Below are 19,699 nucleotides of genomic sequence, written 5' to 3'. Positions count from 1 at the left end.
CATTACATCTTTGAAAAGACCTTCAGTCATAAAAATGACATTTGTGCTCCTTTCAATTCTTAAAATACTTGAAATAAAATGAGTGTACAGTGATCACAGACCTTACCCCAAGCAGTTTTCTGGCCATACATTTGGTATTGCTGCAAATGATTGTAGAAAACTGTTAGGTTTTGTAGGTTGTATTAAACTTCAAGGAGGACAAAAATAAGAAATTTCCATTTCCTAGTAAAAGTGGTGATGCCACAAAAAAACTATGAAGAGGAAATGGGCTGCCTCAATAGCTTGTGAGCTACTCTACTTAAGAAAAGCAAGGAAACTTCAGGCACAATAATTAAATTAGTCTTCAAAGCACATTTTCAATAGAAAGTACTTTATGGCTAGTGATGCTTGTTCTATAACTATCAAGGGCTCTCTTGTCCAAGCCATGTCTAGTTTACCTGACACTGATAATGTAACAGAAGTTAAAGGTGTTGTTGGGGCAAGGTGTTGTGGGGATTCTCTTCCACAATCTTTAAGTTTTTGTACAAGCTGTTTCCATTTGAGTATCTGGTGGATGATTCACACAGTATTTCAGTCCTTCTCTTTTTTGTTCTCCTTTACCCACTGTTTTGGGGAGAGTGATGTGTCTCCTATAAGAAAGAAATAGAAATTTCCTTTTGCTTCAGTATGCAAACAAACACCAAAATTGTCGTGGCTGTTTCATCCTGCTCCAGTGTCATTTGAGAGTTTTGCTGCTGACCTTGGGAGTGGGATCAGCTGAGCGTTTCAAAAGGACAGGTGATACTCGGATTCCTGGAGGAGTGAGTGCATGTACTTCTGCGCAAGAATGATAGATTTCCTTTAGCTGTCATGGCCACAGTAACTGGGATGGGGCAGCAGCAGAGTCAGAAAATACGTGTTGGATGCAGCATCGTTGTTCTGACACTCTGGCATGGTGCTGCCCTGTGGCAGCTGTGTTCTCCTCTTCCTGAACTTGACCCAAGTTGCTAAGCTGGGTTTTGTGTTTTGGGAGCCAGGCTTTCCAGTGGCAAGGATTGTTGGACTTGCCTCGTCTTCCACAGTCTGTTGCTGTTCCCTCTGAGATTGTGAAGGAATTTATATATTCTAGGCTTTTTCTTGGGTGCCGTGTTTTGTTGTAGGAGCCTTTTTTATTTTCTATGAAAAGTTTCTTGTTTAATTTTTAATGTTACTTCAACTGTTCTCAAGATTGTTAATCTGAAATTCTCTGGTACAGGTCCTCTACATTTTAGCCCAGCCCTGAGTTGTTATAAGATTATGGCTGCTTTTTTAAGGCATCAGAGGATCAAGAAAACAACAAAATTTCCTTTAAATCATGTATGTCTGGAATACCCAGGACATAAGAGTTGTACAGTAATCTTTATAGTATTTTTCTACAAACTCTGCTGCTCTTACTGTACTACAACCTTGCACTGTCTTACTTTGGACACAAATAGAAATTCTACTTGGCCTCTATTGCATAAAATCTTGTAGAAACAATAATTTTAACCATAGGCTGCGAGAAGCATATTTTGAGTCAAATAAAGTTAAGTTACAAATAGCTATCAATTATGTAGACATAACAAAAATAAGCAGAACAAAATATCTAACTTAGCTCTCTCTTTCCTGAGAAACTGATATTCTTTTCTGAAATCAAATCATAGTGACAATGGTGTTGCTATTTGGCAACATGATCTGTTTACGTATCATCTGAAGCAATTAGGAAAAATCATCTGCTAAAGCTGGAAGTTGAAATAGAAAGGTTTCCTTGTAGAGAAAAAGAATGGGATGAATGTGTGATTATCCATCCTGCCTTGCAGAGAAGTTTACTTCTTGTTCAGTCAGTGCATATTCAGTCTTGACGTTATGAAAAAATGTAACTGCTATGAAAAAATGTAACTGCTACATCTTTGATAAGCGTATAGAGTGTGGATTGGCTCACACTGTGGTGTTTCGTGGGAATCCCATTTTTCACTACCCACCTCTGTAGTGGAAGCAGAACTCCCACACCTGTGCTCTTACCTTAGACCTGCTGGAGTTTGGTATCATAGTCTTAAGTTCTCTTGTGGTGCTGCTTTCTCTATATGTGCAGGACTGATTTAGAAGCATCTCAAACATATGGTTTTTATCTTTCACTAATAATTATTTTTGTAAATATTTCCTAAACAGGATAAAGTTTGTCTGCGTGTTTATTCAAAAGCTAAGCTGCTTTGAACAGAAAAATATTTTATTCATGGGACCCGGTAATAACTTGACTCAAGTTGGGGAAGAAAAGAGAGTAGGAATTTAAGAGCCAGGGCTGAGACTTGAAACTTTCCATGAACACTGCAGAGGAAGGTGACAGAAGTGGAGCTTTTTCTCTTCCTTAAAATATGTATACATTTTGCAGTATGCAGTTGGGGAAAAAAACTCTTGACTTTGAATTCAGATAGCCTGCAACAGTCATAACTTCCTTTTTCAAACTGTTGTTTCTTTTTCTCTATGCTTATTTCACAGCAATATAATGAACCTTTGTTTGTCCTAAACGCAAAAACCAGTTCCTGTCTGTTGCAAGTAAACAGAGCCCAAAGAATTTAGTGTCCCAAGTAACAGAGCAAGAACTTTGTATTTGTGAGGTATCAAGGTAAGTGCAACTGCACTTTGGGGAAAAGCCTTAATGTGAGAAATACTTTCCAATTTACAAATTTGGAGGGTAGCTGTTGAGTGCAGCTGTAAGGTTTTCATTGCCCTGTATGTCACCAGGCTGCTTCGTAAATGCACAATGTGGAGCTGGAGTTTCCGCTTTCTTCTGGTGAGAAAGACAATCAACATGCACAAAGCTGCCCTGATACCACAGTATTTGGGGTGGTGGGAGAGTCTTGAGCTCTGAAGGGTTTGTCTTGAGCCTGTTACCTCTGTTTGGATAGACCTGTTATTATCAAAACTCTGTGCTCTTTCAGTTTCCATGTCTGAGTGTTACTGAACCAGATGTTTACTGCCATCTTTACTGCAGCCTTTGTATTGTTTGTACTTTATATCCTGTTCCCTACTGCTGTTGTGTTCCATTCATGTCATATCTCTAACTCCTCTCAACTAACTTTCCAATTTCCTCACCTTCCTGCTTATTAATTCTCTCAGTGACTCTTCTCTTATCAATTTGGAATTCAAAAAAGGCAGGCTGTCTCCTTCCTGCATGAACTTGGAGCAGCTGCACATCCTTGCTAATGCTGTTAAATATCAATATCCAAGTCAGCTGATATGAAAGTGAAATGGGGCAGCTTGGATCAGGAAAATCATTGACACCAGAAATTGGTAAAAACTACCTTGTGCATTGGTGATGTGAAAAGGCATTTAGTGTCTTTAGCTGATTTCATCTGCCAAGGGCTGCCTTTGAAAACCTGGAGTACCTCCTCAGTGCTTCTGTGGTCCAGCAGGAGTCCACAGTAATTCCCAGTTTATTGCTAGGTTTTTTTCAACCTGTTTAAATGTTATTAAAATGCATTGAATTGTTATGAGTAGTTGAGAGACGGTGGATGTGTGATGCCTCCCAGACATGAGGGAGTGGGACAGGATGCTACAAGCAGTAGAGAAATGGAAATCAAATGGATAGAGTTTCTTTCATTTGCATTGGTTGGGGAGAATGGCAATATTTGCCTTTGCCCTGCTGCTTCAAAGCTGTCTTGGTGAGGAAGGGAACATCAGCTGCTTGAGGAGGAGCATGGGCTACCTCTGCAGTTGCTTGTGGGGGTGCAAATGCTGAAGGCTTGCTGCTGCCAGGAAGAGGTGACCTTGGTAGCCTCATACCTGCTGGTTAAGGGGTGTTCCTGAAAACAGAAAAACAGGGATGCAGAGGGAGTATCTGCACCTTTCCCACAAACGCGTACACATCTGAAGCCTAAATTCTTGCCAATAGCATGAGTAATTTTAAAAGGCTAACTCTAGCAAGACTTGTAAATCGCTGTCAGCTGTTGTTGAACCAGATGCTGGAGGCAAAACTCTGGGGAGAGAAATAACGTGCTTGAAATGTGTGTTAAAATGAAGGATGCCAGAGGAAGAGACAGTGGGAGAACTGATGGGAGTACAGAAAAATGTCTCTAAGCTCTTAGGAGCATGGCTTGGAAGTAACTGGCTATTGGATGGTCTTCTTTGGTTCCTGTGTTCTAAATAGAGTTAATGGTTGACCACTGGAAAAGGTAGGACATAGATCCTCAGCATTCACTGACTTTTTAATTAGCATGTAGCTGCCCTACCATGAACCTTTGTTTCCTTCTACAGAAATATTTTCCTTTCAAAAACTGATCAGACATAACCTTTAAATGCTCTGAAAAAAAGAAAAAGTGAGTAGGAAAAGCAAAGACAAACCTTGATCTTCCAGACTTAAGAGTGTGAAGCAAGTACTTTACAGGTGCAGTGCCAGGGGGAAGGATGCATTTGTGGAATTATACGGTTGTGCATTTCTAGCAGCCTTTGTTAGCTTGTATTTCCACTGTGCAGTGTAGATGATGAATATGTGTGTACTTACAAAGTAACCCATTTGTTCACTGCAGAGTTCGAGGTCATAATTGCTTTCAGTCTTTCTTGTAAACTTGCTGTTCCTGTCTATTGGTGTTATTTAGAGCAAACTGTCCATCTGATCTGTTTTAGGGGCCAGATCCTTTCCACAGAACAGCTCTAATACTTTGTCTCATGCCCTCCAACTGGAATGAAAATTAATTCTAAATACTGGCCTCCATGTGCCCTGCCTCTCTCTGATGCTCAGTAGTTGGGACATCTCTCAATTAAGTAAACTGCTTAATCTGCTGCAGATTGTTAATAATTTACATTTCTTGATAACTGCTCAGAAATTGTAAACATTCCTCCAAAGCTCACCGTGTGTGCCTGATAAGAAGACACAATTTACTTCTATTAGATATGACATGTGGAGGAGACTTACTGGACTGTCAGGTCATTCCTGGGTGTTTTCAGCATGTCTCAGATACCAGGACAGGAGAGTGGGAGGAGGAACTGCTTGACACAGCAGAACGCACATGGATTTTGAAACTAACAGAGTGAGTTTTAGTCTGTGGAACTAAAAGCCATGTATCTTATGGCTCGAGGTGACTGGACTTGTTGTGTCTTTGCATAGTAATTTAACTGTCTGTAAGGAAAGCTGTTCCCTCCCTACATTCTGTGTAAGAAGCAATCCTGTCTGACCTGCAAAAAGGTGAAGGCAGCATTACAAACATGATTTCGTTTTTCAGGCGGTGCTGAGCCTGCAAGGCCACAGGATCAAAATGGACCCTTCTCTTATTTACTGCCTTTACCCCATCTCAGGTCATCTTTTTCCCCAGCAGATGCTGTGAGCTGATTTTATGCTTTACCTAATAGCACAAGGATTTACTAGCCCAGTGGGTTGTCTCTAGCTGTCTTCTACCTTGTATTACCATCTAAAATCCTGTGTCCTCTGCCAAGGTCAGCAGTAGATCTGGTCTGCTTCAATCTGCTGCCATTCTCTGCTTCCAGTGGCCCTGGAATAGGCCAAGACATTACTTCAGACACCTTTCTTTGCACTGCCTATGCTAACTAGTAGCCTTCCACTGGAAGGCAACATCCATAGATGCAAATGCCCCATCCCTATAAGTGTTCTAGACCAGGTTGGGACCCTGAGCAGCCTGATCGAGTGGAAGGTGTCCCTGCCCACATCAGTGGGGTTGGAAGTAGGTGGTCTTTAGCTCTCTGGTAAGGAACTTCATCTTTATTCAGGATGGGTAAAGTTGGTCAGGTTTTTCCGGTAATCATGTAGAGTTGCCCACTATTTAATTCAGCAATGACTTTGAAAATCCTTGCTTTGAAATTATTCTGTCTTGAATCCCTGATTCCTGTAAATATATAAATACTGACATCTTTATTGTAATTACCATGCCCAGTAGCATGACCTAGTAAGTACTTACTACTTTTGAACCCGAGGATGTAATGTTTTGTGTTAGGTTGTAATAAGATTCAAAAGTGAGAGGTTGCCAAGCAGAGAAGCACATCCTTAGAGATGACTTTGTCTCACAATCTCAAATCCATTTCTTGCAAGATAATACTGATATTTCCCCTATGAATGGCAGCAGTAAAAATCTGGAGGTTGCAAGCTGAGACAGCATCTGGACAGGAATTGCAAAGGACTCTTCTTGTAACCCTCTAAAAATGCCAGTAAAGTAAGGTAGTAATAAGGTGCCAGCAAAGAGGTTTTTATAATATTTGATGCTTTTGCCATGAGCCAGAATCTGTCCCTTATAGCAAAGAGGAAGTTACCCTTGAGACAGTGACCCAGTAATTGAGCTGAAGTTGCTGCAGGCTTTGTTGGTTTGGTCAGTCACCTGAGCAGTGGTGTCCTATCAGAACACAGTTCCACCAGGCATCTTTACAAGACTGCACTGCAATATGTTGCACCATTTCACATATTTGAAGAATGTATTTTTTGTACCTGAGGAGAGATGGTGTTGTGTCTTCCCTATGCAGTTGCAATAGACATGGCTTTCCTGTCCTGTTTTCACAAGGAGAAAATTTGATGCAAAGGGTCAAGGTTTTTCTTGGTATTTGATAGTCTCTGCCTATTGCTCTCCTTTATAATTTTCTTTTCACCTCTCTTGCCAGAAACATGTGGTTCTGAGATTGCCCTTGAGAGCTGGGGCTGACGAATCCTATGTTCCTTTCGCTAACAGTCTGGACTAGTTGTCTAACCCAAATTAGCAGATAAGCTGATTGGGTCTGGTGAGATGTGAAGTGCAGAAGAAATTACTAATTGGATAGCAGTGTATTGCAGAGAGAATCTAATAGTGATAAATATTGTAAATCCTGCCAGCATGAAGAAAAAAACCATGTACAACTGCTGCAAATAAACACTGCTAGGCCACATACAGGAAGAAGATACGTAAAGAAAATGAAAGAATGATAATGCTCTTATAATTTAGCAGGTTTGTTTGTGTCTGGATTGCTGTATTTAGTACAGAAGATGACAGTTCAGACAGGATATTGTCTCATTAGAGGGATTGGAAAGCAGGTAAGGGAAACAGAACACAAGAACAGCTTTTCCAAGAGACTGAAAAGATTGATTACCTTAAAGAGGAGGCATATAAGAAGTTGTATGAGTATTCACAGCAACTAACCAGTGGAGAAGGTAGAGACAACAGAACTTCTAGTCTTGTAGGAGGAGAGCAAGAAGATGTTTATTGAAATTTGCTGTTTAAAAATTGAAATTTACTATTTTAAACATGATAGAATAAAATTAATACAGTATGGAGTACTGTATGGAGTGGAATAGAAGAAGAATAATTCTATTCTGCTGGAGCATAGACAATTTGCAATTAGGCCATATGAAAGAAGTAGCTGAATGTAAAGAGGCCCTGCATGCTTGAGACAGATTTTTTTAAAATAAAGTTTAGGATGGAATATTTAGTCTCGCAATACAGGTTTGAAGATGGTTTCCGTTCAACTCTGTTGATTTCCATCTCCCCATGTAACCCCCATGGGAATGCAGAGATTACAAACTCACTGGCTTTTAAGCCCTTGAAATGCCAGATCACCTCTAAATTACAGAGTCAGAAGTTTGGGTTTTGCTGGGCTTTGCTGGCACCTCACAACACACTGCAGTATGCATGGTAAGAAGAAACCTGAGAGCCCTTGGTAAAACACTTCAGGGCTACAGTTCCTTTGCAACTATTGTACAAACCTTTCAGGACAGGGTTTTGTTGGCATAGCTTTGCCCTGCTTTCTTGATGCCTTTTTGCTGGTGCTAGTTCTGTTGACCTTGCTGGTTTCCTTCCCAAACTGAGACTCCCCAGCCAAAGTTGTCCTGCTGGATCAGAGCAGCAGAGTGGCTTCTTACCTCCTCTAGAAGAGTAAAGCCTGAAGGAGCTGAGGACAGTGAAAATATCTCTGAGTCGGGCTGCCCGGAGGGGAAAATGGCAATGAGCAGAAAAGCTGAGGGAACATTTTATCACCCATGAATCATTGTTCTAGTTCAGCTGGAGAAACTGGAAATGTGATTCCTCTGCAGAAAGTCCTTGATGCCTCAAGAAGAGCATTAGCAGAGGCACCTTGGTGTGGCACAAAGCACACAAATACATTCCAAGTAGATATGTTTGTGGTCTCTGAAAAAACAATGCTGTGATTGTTCAGCAGTATTTGAAAACCAAAAGCCTGTCTCTTCTTATAGAGGGTGTTTCAATGAATGATGCAGATGACTTAGGTTCAGAAATTAAAATGCTGAGAGAGGGCATCACCCTATAAATGTGGAAATGTGGCTCCCTTCCTCTGCAGTAAAGGCATTATTTATTAGATGTTACACTGCATAGCTAACCAAACCTTTATATGAAAAATAATTTGAGGCCTAAAGGTATGACTTAATTTAGAGCTTGGGATCGAATATCCATCTCTTCCTGTAAATTAACATTTATGTGACTGTAATTTATTAGAAAATGCCATACTGGTGGTATGTATATTGAAAATCAGTATGTTCAGCTTTCACTTCACAGATCCACTTTTTTATCAATTGAATAATGCATTCATTTTTATGCAGAGTGAAGCATGCAGAACTTAAAAATTATCAGTAAGTTGATAGCCAGTAGGATTTTTGGAGAAAAAGTGTTGTGTTTTGCTGGACAGATATTCCAGCCAGGCAGCTGGAAGCAGGACAGTGACCTGGTGAGTTCTAGTTCTTCACCTTTGCTACATGGGCAATTCAGAGTGATGTAGGAGAGTTTCTTTCTTGCAAATTCTGAATCCACTGGGTATTTTTAGCATGATTCCACTGAGTCACTTACTGCATAGCAGGTCTGTATTTTAATCTAATGAAGATCTTTCTAATAACTTCCATTACTGAAACATTTGAATGTGGGAAGGAGGTGAAAATAATTGGATTGCAATAATTAAATCATCCAATGCAATTACCTTCAAAAGGTTGTGTGTGTATGCTTCCTGAATGCAAACAGGAATTGATCAGTACAGGCAGCTCCAAAGCTGCATCTGTTCTGGGAGGGAAATCATTTGATGGGGTATGGGTGAAGGAGGTCTGCGGGTAAGAGAGAAATTAAAATCATTTTGTTGCCCCAAAGATCTGTAAGGAAGACTGGTCCACAATTTTTAATGAGGAGGTAATTTTGAAACTTTGTTTGAAAGAAGTGCCAATGTGATGCAACACTTGTTTGATTCTTTCCAAAACTGTAGGTTCATGCTCACTGGGAACTCCAGCCCTGAATTTACCTGCATTTGCAGAAAAATTTAGCTTCCCTACAGCTGGAATGTGGTGTAGTGACTACAGTTCTTCTTATGACACATGATGAGAACTGATTTTGTGGAGCTGCTGAAGATCTGAGGCAGCTTGGCTCTCTGAACACTGTTCTAGTAACCTCAGTGTAATGGAGTCTTTTTCTGTGGTTATGACTTATGGGTCATTTTTTGGGTCTCTACTTAACCAAAGTTTCTGAAGTGGAAACTGGTCAGAATGTGTTTTTTGTCCCATGCCTAAAGAGCAGAGCATGCACTGCTCCCAGGCATGTGTACTCAGGTAACTGGAAAAATCACTGAACTGCATTGCTTATTGTCCAGAAAACTGAAAAATGGGTAGAAACTGTTTCACAGCTGAGTAGTAAAGCTGTCATGTCACTATTATTATTTTTTTTTGTCTTAAAAATTAATTTCCCCTGATATTGTCTCCTATGAATCTTGTTTTTTAGTCGCTTCCCACAAAATACCAAAAAAGCCTTCTATGTAAATCAAAACTGTGTTGAATAAAATGGTGTCAGTTTCTGTGAGGTCTAAGTACAGCTGATGGGTTTAACACCCTGAGAAACCCATGCAGTCCTCTCGCTGCATATAACCTACCTAAACTTTGACATTTTCCCTGTTACGCAATGTGCATCTGCATTTAGTTACAGCAGCATGAATTAAATTGGGAAACATCTTATTAAGCATGGTTTGACTGCTTAGTATGCTTTGTGTGAAAAAAATCCTGCCTTTCAGTCCATCTGCCTGCTTGCTTGGCACTCTGTTTTGTGCAATGGTTTTTTTATATCACTGGGTGGGATTGACAGTGCACTTGAATGTTTAAGTGCTCATGAGACTCTTTCCTTCCTCACCGCTGGTGGCTGAGCTACTGCTATGAGATCCAGCTGCCTCCACGGTTTTTGGTGTGCTCTCTTTGCTGTTCACATCCAGGACTCTGTGAAGTCCTTGCTTGGTTCACCTCCCTTGCTGTGATCCTGTTTCTCTGGTGCTTCTGAGCTTTGTGTGTGAGGGTTTCTGGATTGGTGACAATGGCAGCAGTGTTTTGGATACAACAGCAGGATGTCAGAGGAGCTGGCCCAGGTTCCTCTTGAAGTCAGATATTACTGCTTCTATGGCTTTGTTGCAGGGCTTGAGAGATACCGGGTATCTCTCATTATTCAAAATTATTTAAAATTATTCTTAGTTATTCAAAATACAGATACAGGGTATCTTATCATTATTCAAAATACTTCCATTTTATAGGAAGCTGAATGATGAGTTACAGACCAAGGTGACCATGAGGATATTATATCTTCTAGAAATGCCTTTATGTAATCAGGGCTGAGAGAGAACCTCTCTTAAAACAATCTATCCTTCAGAACTCTTTAATCTTTTCCCCACACATTTTCCCCCTTTCCTAAACTGGTAGCTCTTGCACTTTATTTCAGAAACTGAACCTGCTCTTTTGTAATATAAAAGACCCTAGACCAGATCTACAGTAATCATAGAATCATAGGGTATCCTGGCTTGGAAGGGACCCACAAGGATCATCAAGTCCAACTCCTGGACCTGCACAGGACACTCCAAGAATCATACAACATGCCCAAGAGCTTTGTCCAAATGCTTTTTGAACTTCAGCTGGCTTGGTGCTGTGACCAGTTCCCTGGGGAGCCTGTTCCTTTTCCTAGTATCCAAACTAAACTTCCCCTCGCTCAGCTTCATGTCGTTCCCTCAGGTTCTATTGCTGGCCACCTGAGAGAAGAGATCAGTACCTGCCCTGCCACTTGCCCGTAGCCCTCAACTGCTATGGGGTCCCTCCTCAGTCTCCTCCAGGCTGAACAGGCCAAGTGACCTCAGCCACTCCTCATGTGGCTTCCCCTCCAGACCCTTCACCATCCTTTTGGCCTCCACTGCGTGCTCTCTAAATAGCTTTATATCCTTCTTCTACTGTGGCTGCCTAGCTGTACATGGTCTCAGTCTCAGAAAAAGTCCAGTCAGTTAATCTTTGACTAGTTCAGCTGAAATCACACATTTGTTCTTTAAAACTGGGGAAAACAAGGTAGTACCTGGAATGTGCCCCAACGTTTCAGTTTATATGCAGAACCCTCCATCACAGTTGTGTGATAGGCTTTGTGGGAATTAGTAGGGGTGAGTCTGGGTGGGAGACAGTCATGCACTTCCCTGGGCCTTTGGTGTTGGGTTTGGTGGGGGTTTTGTCGTGGTTTTTTTTTTTTTTTTTTCCTTTTCATTTAGGAGGACATGTTAGAAAAAGTCCTCTTGTTGCCTGAGGCTTTGGCACTCTGCTATTACATTTCTGTTTGTTTTCCCTGAAACACAGGCTTGCCCAGAAACTAGTTCTGGTTTTGATTTTTGCTTTCATATACTTTCTTTCAAAATTTGCAGAGATGGAACATCACTGGTTCACTCCTCATCATGAACCTGGCAGTGGTTCATGAGCTGCCACTAAACATGAAAGATCCTTTATTCACAGTAGGGTTCCCTGTCACTAAGCAGGGGAAGTCAGAATCTCTTCCCATCTCTGCAGAAAGTCTCTGGACACATTGGGGGATTGTCATGGTTTGACGCTGGCCCAATGCCAGTGCCCCCATGAAGACCTATTCTCCCCTGGTGTCTGCTGTGAGATGTGATCAGAGACAGAGCAAAGCAGGCCTCCACTTGTAAACAAGAAAGAAAAAAAACTTTATTACCTTACAATTCTAATAAAATGAACACACATAGAGCAGAATGGAAACCTTTTAAACACTTCTCCTCCCCCCACTCAATTTTTACAGAATGACACAAAACCTTAGATCTCTTCCCAGTCCATCACCCTTCAGATAATCAACTCAGTCCATCTCCACCCTTCTGACAATCACCTCTCATTTCATCGAGGAGAGAAGAGCCCCCTTGTGCCACAGGCCAATTCCCCGTCACTCAGCACTACACGTCGTGACTTCTTCCTTCCATGTTCAGTGCTCTCACCACTGCACATGGACCAGAGCTGCTTTTAGGGTTTCCCTTTTCAAGGATGCCTTGCCCAGTTCCAGAAGAGAACGACAGTCTCTCACCTTTTCGGGACACCAGTCCCCCCCAATATTTCACCCCCTGGGGCCGAGGGGGTCTCACCATCACTCATCACCTGTCGTCTCCGCTCACATCACTCCTTTGGCACCGCCTCCTCCTTTTCGGGACACCAGTCCCCCCAATATTTCACCCCCTGGGGCCGAGGGGTCTCACCATCACTTCTTTGGCACCGCCTCCCCCTAAAATGCAGTCTCTGTATTACAGGAAAGATTCTGTTCATGGCTATACAAGAAAAGTCCAGCCAAAAGCCACTCCATCATCTCCTCCACTTAGGATTTTCTCAACATCTCTCAGTCGTTCTTCACTTGCACAGCTCTCATCACACTTGCACATTTCCTCTTATCCGTCTCTCTCCTCCTTCGACTCCCGGAGGATCAGCATTTGCCAGGTTTCCACCGTCCCACAGAAGGGTTAAAATCACAGTCTCTGCTCCTCTCGAACTCCCACACCAGTTCCGCACTCTTCCCTTGCCACCCCCCCCCCTTCTCTTCTCTTCTCTTCCTCGGCCAGGCCGGTGCTATCAAGTTCAAGATAGCACTGGCACCTCTCTCTTTCCCTCTCTCTCCTGAGGAAGGGGGGCTGCCCGCTGCCTCTCTGAGTTCTTCCACCCTTCCATCTCTGTGGGGAACTCACTCTTGTCCAAACCATCGCCTCCCGTCCTCTGCCCAAGGCTCCTGCCCACCTCCCTCGGCCGCATGGCTTTCCCCTCCCCCGCCCAGCCCGAAGCCGGGCAGGGGAGGTCTGACCTTCTCCACCGACCGGAACCAAGAGAGAGTTCCCCTGGGAGCTCTCGCTTTTAACCCCTGTGTTCTCAGAGGCGTATCCATATCCTCAATGGTCAAACCAGGTGTCAATATCCACATCTGGGCACCTATTGGTTTGACCACTACCACCTCCCAAAAACTCATTTCCTCTCAAACCACGACAGGGATTTATAGTACTGTATAATTCAGTTTATGCAGCTGTTAAATACTTTCCTTATTCTGCTTCTAATGGCAGTGTGTCCCTGCTAAAGGTGATAAAGCCATCAGTGGTGTACTTGGACTTCAAAGGCTACTATTGTCACATTTGTTAATGACATCAGGTAGAGCTTTTGCGGTCACAAATGCAGATATTTAGTTTCTAGAGAAACATGTCTTTTGAATACTTCTGAATTGTTTGTTATTGGATATTTAGGAATAGATGGAGTTTCTTTTCAATACTAAAGAAGTCTTCATTGTATTGATGGTAAGAATATGTGCTCATACTCCATTAGGTATGCCTGAAACCTCACAGATTGCACTCTTATATGATATTATCCTAATATCTTTTTGTTTGTTCTGTCAATGAATAGTTGGAGGAGTGTTTTAAAGGGCTTTCCACAATAGTTTCTTGTATTCCTTTTCCTTTTTCAAAACTGTTCTGAAACTGTGTTAAATCAGTTCTGTAGTTAGAACAGTAGATAGTAGGAAATGTTTCTTTTTAACCATGTCATTTGCACTGTTGACATATCCCCCTTTCCCAAGGAGCTATAATGTGCAAATGGTTTCTAAGTAAGCCCGATGACTTTGGAAAGTGACAGATTAAAGTTTCTCTACCTCTGTAATTTGTGTCCTCACTACAAATAAGAATAAAACTATAAAGTAATAAAATAAAAACTTAAAAATAATTTCACATTTCATTTGGTACTTAGTGGTTTTGGTCACTCAGCAAAACAAGAGATGAAACAATCCCGCAGTATGTGGTCCAAGGTACAAACAATAAGGAATACATTAAAATTTGAAACAATCTTCCAATAATACCTATGAAATAATGTAGTAAATTATATGTGTTGAGGGTTACCTCTGTTCTGTTATACTGTGGTGTGTGTCTGGGGCATGAAGGTGATAATGTTACAGAAGTGCATCTCATCAAAGAGAAACTTTTTAAAAGACAGAAGTGAGAAAGGAAAAAAAAATGAACAGCAGAGGAAGGATCTGTTATGGGAAATGGATATATTAGATTTCTTCTCTCAAACTGTGAAACTAGAACTGGTGGTTTTATGGATATTCTGGAGAACTGGAGTGTTATAGGGATCTTGTTTCTTGAGGTAATGGATCTCCCTACCACAGGGGTAGGATTTCCTAGTATTCCTAGGAAATCCTAGGATTTCCTAGTATTGCAACATGCAAGCATCTTGGGCCAGTGCTTTGACACATCAGTATGTCTGTACTGTGTGCAACACCAGTGTTTGTCTTTTGCCTTAATTTCATGCAAGGCACAAAGGAGAAAAGACAGGAGCCCTGCTATGAGTCACTCACAGAAACTCAACTCCAGCACTCCAAGCAACACTGAGTTTTCCAGGAATGAGGTGATTGCTCAGGCCAGAGTAGGGATAGAGCAACCTCACAGCATTGTGCATATTTTCACGAAGCACAGTGCAGCCTAGATGCACAAAGTTGGGTTTGTATGAACAAATTGTTTTTATCAGAAATGAGATACCAGTGACTGAAAAAGTTTCTTTAGATGGTGATGCACAGAGCTGCCACGCTAAGGTGGATGTGCTGCTGTTGACAGAGAGAAGCATTTTTTTTTTTAAATCGGTAATTTTCACATTCCCTTAATATATGAAGATATAGCCTGTCTTTTGTATGACAGAATTATTTCTGTATAGCCTGTCTCATTTAAAAATAAATCATCTCTGTTATGAAAAGACTAGAAGAATATCCATCAATTTGACAGTTTCTAAAAATCTTTCCAAGTCAATTCACTGGCAATAAAACGAAGGGACAACTCATTTCCATGGTGATGCTGACTGAATCACTCTAGAGCAGCTGAAGAATGAATCCTGGCCCAGGTGCGTGCTGTTTAAGTCCAGTAACCATGCAAGCAGCAAGTACTCCTCATGCTGGCTATCCATAAAAAAAGCTTATTCTCATTCATGCTTGGGTTTTTTTCCTTTGCATTCTTTAGAAGCTCCAAAAGCTCTGGGTTTCGCATCTAGTAGGTCGTATTCTGTAAAGAAGTATATAGAAATGTGTGGAACTTCAGCTGAAAAAGGATGTGCTTGTGCTCTTCCAAGAACATTTGGCTTCTCCCAAACTGGGTAGTTGGTATGGTTTATTCTTCAGCCCAAATCTACTTTGGGAAAAAGTTACCTAGAAAAGGTTGCTGAACTGAGGTTGGTTTTCCTTCTTTCAATAAAATGCTTTTTCTATTTCAGTGATCTTTAAGAGAAGAAAATTCTGAGTCATCAGTTCCTGACATAAGGAATAATTCTCATGCTTTTACATGAGCTTATACATGGATATTGGAAATCCATTATAATGCTTAATAGAAATTTTAAATGTTTGCTTTAAAGACATGCATAGTAATAATCCTTAATTTTAAAATAAATTATTTACAAGGTCTTTTATTTTCTTTTATTTCAAATAATTTACTGGGGAGATACTTATTTCTCTGAAGAGTTGCATGAACTGACTTGCTGGTTATGTTTCTTTTCACACACCTTACAGTTAGATGACATCTTTTCATAGTAATTTTATTCTTAGAATGCTTTGTTTCTCATTCAGTTGTCATTTAGTCACATGATTTAGTCCTTGAATGGAAATATAATGGACTACACTAAGAAATGAGCATACTGTGTACATGTAGAAGAGGTCTATATTAGTAGAAGTAGCTTCACTCGTAACACAACCTCCAGCAGTTTTTTTGTTTGTTTTAAACTTTACTAGAAAATATGTTTTGCTTCATTATCATTCATCTTAAAGTCTTAAAATTGATGCAACCGTCAAATTGATTAGAAATTCTGCAGTGGTACAGTTTAATAAACAATGACAAAACCAACCCAAAGCATTCAAATTATTGCCATTTTTGCACATAAAATTCATTTTTACTTCCTGCAGCTTTTGAAAGATCTGTTGTTCTACACAGTCCTTTCCCAGCAAGCTGAATTATTTGTAAGATGTTGTACTGGATTTATTATTTGCAGGAGCATCAGAGTGAAGAGGAAGGGCAATGTTTTTGAAGCCTGGAGATTTTGAAACATATATTGCTTGAATACCTAGACTGGGATGGTCAAGAAAGGCAGGTCTCTCACAGGTGCATTTCCTCAGGGTAGTTTCATATACAGTTATTTCAGCTCCCTGTGATTAATCCCATTATTTTTTGTGCACACTCATTCATTGCCACAATGACCTCACTTGTCAACGACAAATGCATTTGTAAGAGCTCATCCATTTGGGAAACTGAGTGGTTGATGTACATCTAGAGCTTCTGGTCAACAGCTATGGTCAGCTGTGGGGAGAAATGACAGAAGGATTTGTCTGTCCCTCACCATCAAAGATACGTCAGTGTTGTTATTGGCCAGTGAATTGTGCCTTATAAAAAGTTTTGGTGGCTTTGCTTCAGAGCTGCTTCTGTGTTCAACACAAAAAGGCCATTAGACTTAGGACACAATTATAATTAATGTTACATGTTTTGAGTAATTTGTGAGAGCTTTCTAGCCTTGGGGCTTGTTAACCCAGTGAAGGGTTAGTTTTTAGGGCAACATACCCTGTCGAAGTATGTGCTTGAGATATTTCTACAATGATTCAGCTTGTGTAGTGCCCAAATATACAAGGTCTCAGAATTATTTGCTGTAAAAGAAGTTCGAAGGCAGGGTAAGGTGAACGGAAACTTGATTTTGGACATAAGCAACACAGGAAGACAAAGTGATACAGCCTTTAGTTTGAAGTTTAAGGGATAGATTACTAGTTCTTGAATTGCTTTATTATGCATGCCATCTGAATTCAGACTATATTTGTGTATGTAGTGCCTTAGATCAATTTATATTCTATTATGATGTATTTCTTGTATTAGGACATTGCTCTGAATTTGTTCTGACTAAAAAGGGCTGCAATCTTCTTTTTGAATAAAATGAGGTAACAGTAGAAATGATCATGCAGTCTTTTCCATAAGCTGTATTTCCATGTTTCATGTACTGGAAAGAGCCATTCTTGCTTGTTTCTTTTTTCTTAATAGTATCAAGTGCAAGTTATAGAAACAATAATTTTTTAGATCCCTCCTGCATTTGCTGTTGCATAGTAATTTTGATGGAAAAGACTGAATAGAAGTGGGTGACGGGTCAAAATCTATGCTAACATAGTCTAGGGTAACTATGTTTTAATACATTCAATGTAAATCAATAAAGCATGAATACAGTATTTTATGGAGAGTTTTCTGGTTAACATTAGATATAAGGATTAGAGGAACTGTAAGGGAGGTAACAGGGGTCTCTAAGTGAGGTGACAGTGGGCTATGCAGAAACAAATAAGAGGTTAATGCTGCTTTAACTGTTGACACTGTTACTAGATGTGTTTTGATGAAATTAACTGATGAATTAAAATTAAGAGAGCGCTTCAATTACAAGGAGGCTTCAGAGACTGGACCAAAAGAAGAAAATGACAATGAGGGCTGAAATAATAAATATTTAATGACCCAGATGGTGCATCAGTCCAGATCCTCTGCTGTAGAAACATGCAACAAATGTCTCAAATCTCTGAAGGGCATGGATTGACTAACAGGCATCTGACAGTCTAATATGATTATGAGAAAGCAAAAGTAATCCTGAGATTCATTGGGATGATCTTCTAGTAGAGAGGAAACTGCTGATGTGTTTGTAGGGAGCACTGTGTGGTTCTAAGTGCCTCTATTCAAAGACAACAATTCCAAACTGATGAAGCAGAGGAGACCTGCAAGGCTGCTTGTGATGTTGGCCATCTTCTTCAGAGAAGGATAAGTTTGGCTTCTTTGTGCTCAGTGGCTGCTTCTGATAGCACTCTGCATGCATGGAGAAGAGGAAAAGTCCTGAAGCCGAAGAGGTCCTTTTTGGCACAAATGGACATAACCTTAGTAATAAGCAGCTGAAAATTTCAGATCTTCCTTCTTTTTCTTAGGGGTTTTCCTGAAGCAGAACAATGAAACAACAGGCAGCAGATGGGCCAAGGCCTACCCTGACAGGAGGGGGATATAGTAAATCAAGGCGACCCCTGCTGCAGGGAGAAATGACGAGGAGAACTCCATGGATATCAGAAGGCTAATTAATTACTTTATTATACTATATTATTCTATACTATATTACATCTAAACTGAATCTGCACAAGCACTCAAGTGAACAGAATCCCGTGACTGTCTGCTGACCGACAGTCGGCACATGCGCTTGGCCCTGATAGGCCAAGGAAACAAAATACCATCACCTTGGGTAAATAGTCTCCATATTGCATTCTACTTTTGCACAAACACAGGCACAGCAAATGAGATAAGAATAGTTTTTTCTTTCTCTGAGGTTCCTTGCTGCGATTCCCAGAAAATATCCTTGGGAAGTTGTGCCTTGCTTTTCTCTGTGAAAAGAAATGTGGCCACAGGGGGAAGGTTTCTGCAGCGACTGGAAGCGCTGATGCAGGAATGCTGTACTGGGCTACCTGTGGTGCCCCAAATTCTCACATGAAGCATTGAATGAAGAGTCGTGTTCAAGTGCTTGTAAAGCAAAGAACTAAAAGCTATAGCAGTTTCCAAATATTGTTAAGATATGTTAAGCCAAGTTGTTGAATACTGAATGGAACCAAGGAGTCTACCCTCATCACCTTACAGGGGTTAATCTGAAGCTGATGTATCAGACTGGTGTAGGAGTTCATGGGTTTACTTTCTCTCTCAGCAAAATAATTTAATTTTGAAGAACATCTTGTACATTCATCATGACCACTTTGCTTTCATTCAGTCATGATTAGTTTTTAATTCTTCCTCACATGTATGTTGTGTTTTTTCTTTTACAGAACAGTTCGAGTCTGGCTGAAGAGAGACAGTGGGCAGTACTGGCCCAGTATATACCATGCTATGCCATGTAAGTATAAGGAGATGTTCAATATCTACTGTGGATTTGTAGTAGATGTAGTTTTGATGAAGCTTCATGCTTATGACCGTTTGCATGCTTACATCTCTGTATCAAATATTATTCTTGAACAATCTTCTTGGTTCTGGTAAAGCTTTACAAAGTTACATGCTAATGCTTCTGAGAGGCATCAGAGATTACAGCAGTAAAAGGATACAGACATGTTAGCAAGGGATGAGCATTTAATGCAAACACAGGTTTTAAAATGTGGGAACTCAAAATGTGGTCTTGCATTCTGCCCCTAATGGAGTCCATAAAGCTTTGTTAGTCTCTGGTATAAATCACTCTGCCCTTCCTACTGTGTGCTCAGTCCATTAGAGGGCAATGGTAAATGGTTTTATTTGGTAAGAACTTAATATTCCATGGCACCTAATGTGATAGAGAGGATACTAGACAGGGAAGGCACCTCTTCCAATTTAGAAGCAGAATCATTTTACCTTTGCAATTGAATGTGGAAAACCAAATTTCCCTGATGGATCCCTCCATTATGTCTCCTCTCCCAAAGAGAGTGTTCATGCTTTG

At 40.7% G+C, this 19,699-nt stretch overlaps 1 protein-coding gene across 1 annotated transcript in view; it reads left to right on the top strand.

Moving 5' to 3' along the window:
- The window catches only part of WDFY2 (WD repeat and FYVE domain containing 2), a 61,270-nt gene that overhangs the window by 13,076 nt on the left and 28,495 nt on the right, over nt 1-19,699 (top strand). The window contains exon 2 of the mRNA XM_038139605.1: nt 19,062-19,129. Coding sequence (XP_037995533.1) covers nt 19,062-19,129 — 68 coding nt within the window. The remainder of the gene's footprint in view (nt 1-19,061; nt 19,130-19,699) is intronic.

Source organism: Motacilla alba, chromosome 1, assembly GCF_015832195.1.
Source record: "Motacilla alba alba isolate MOTALB_02 chromosome 1, Motacilla_alba_V1.0_pri, whole genome shotgun sequence".
NCBI lineage: Eukaryota > Metazoa > Chordata > Aves > Passeriformes > Motacillidae > Motacilla > Motacilla alba.
This window is presented reverse-complemented; position numbering and strand designations above follow the sequence as displayed.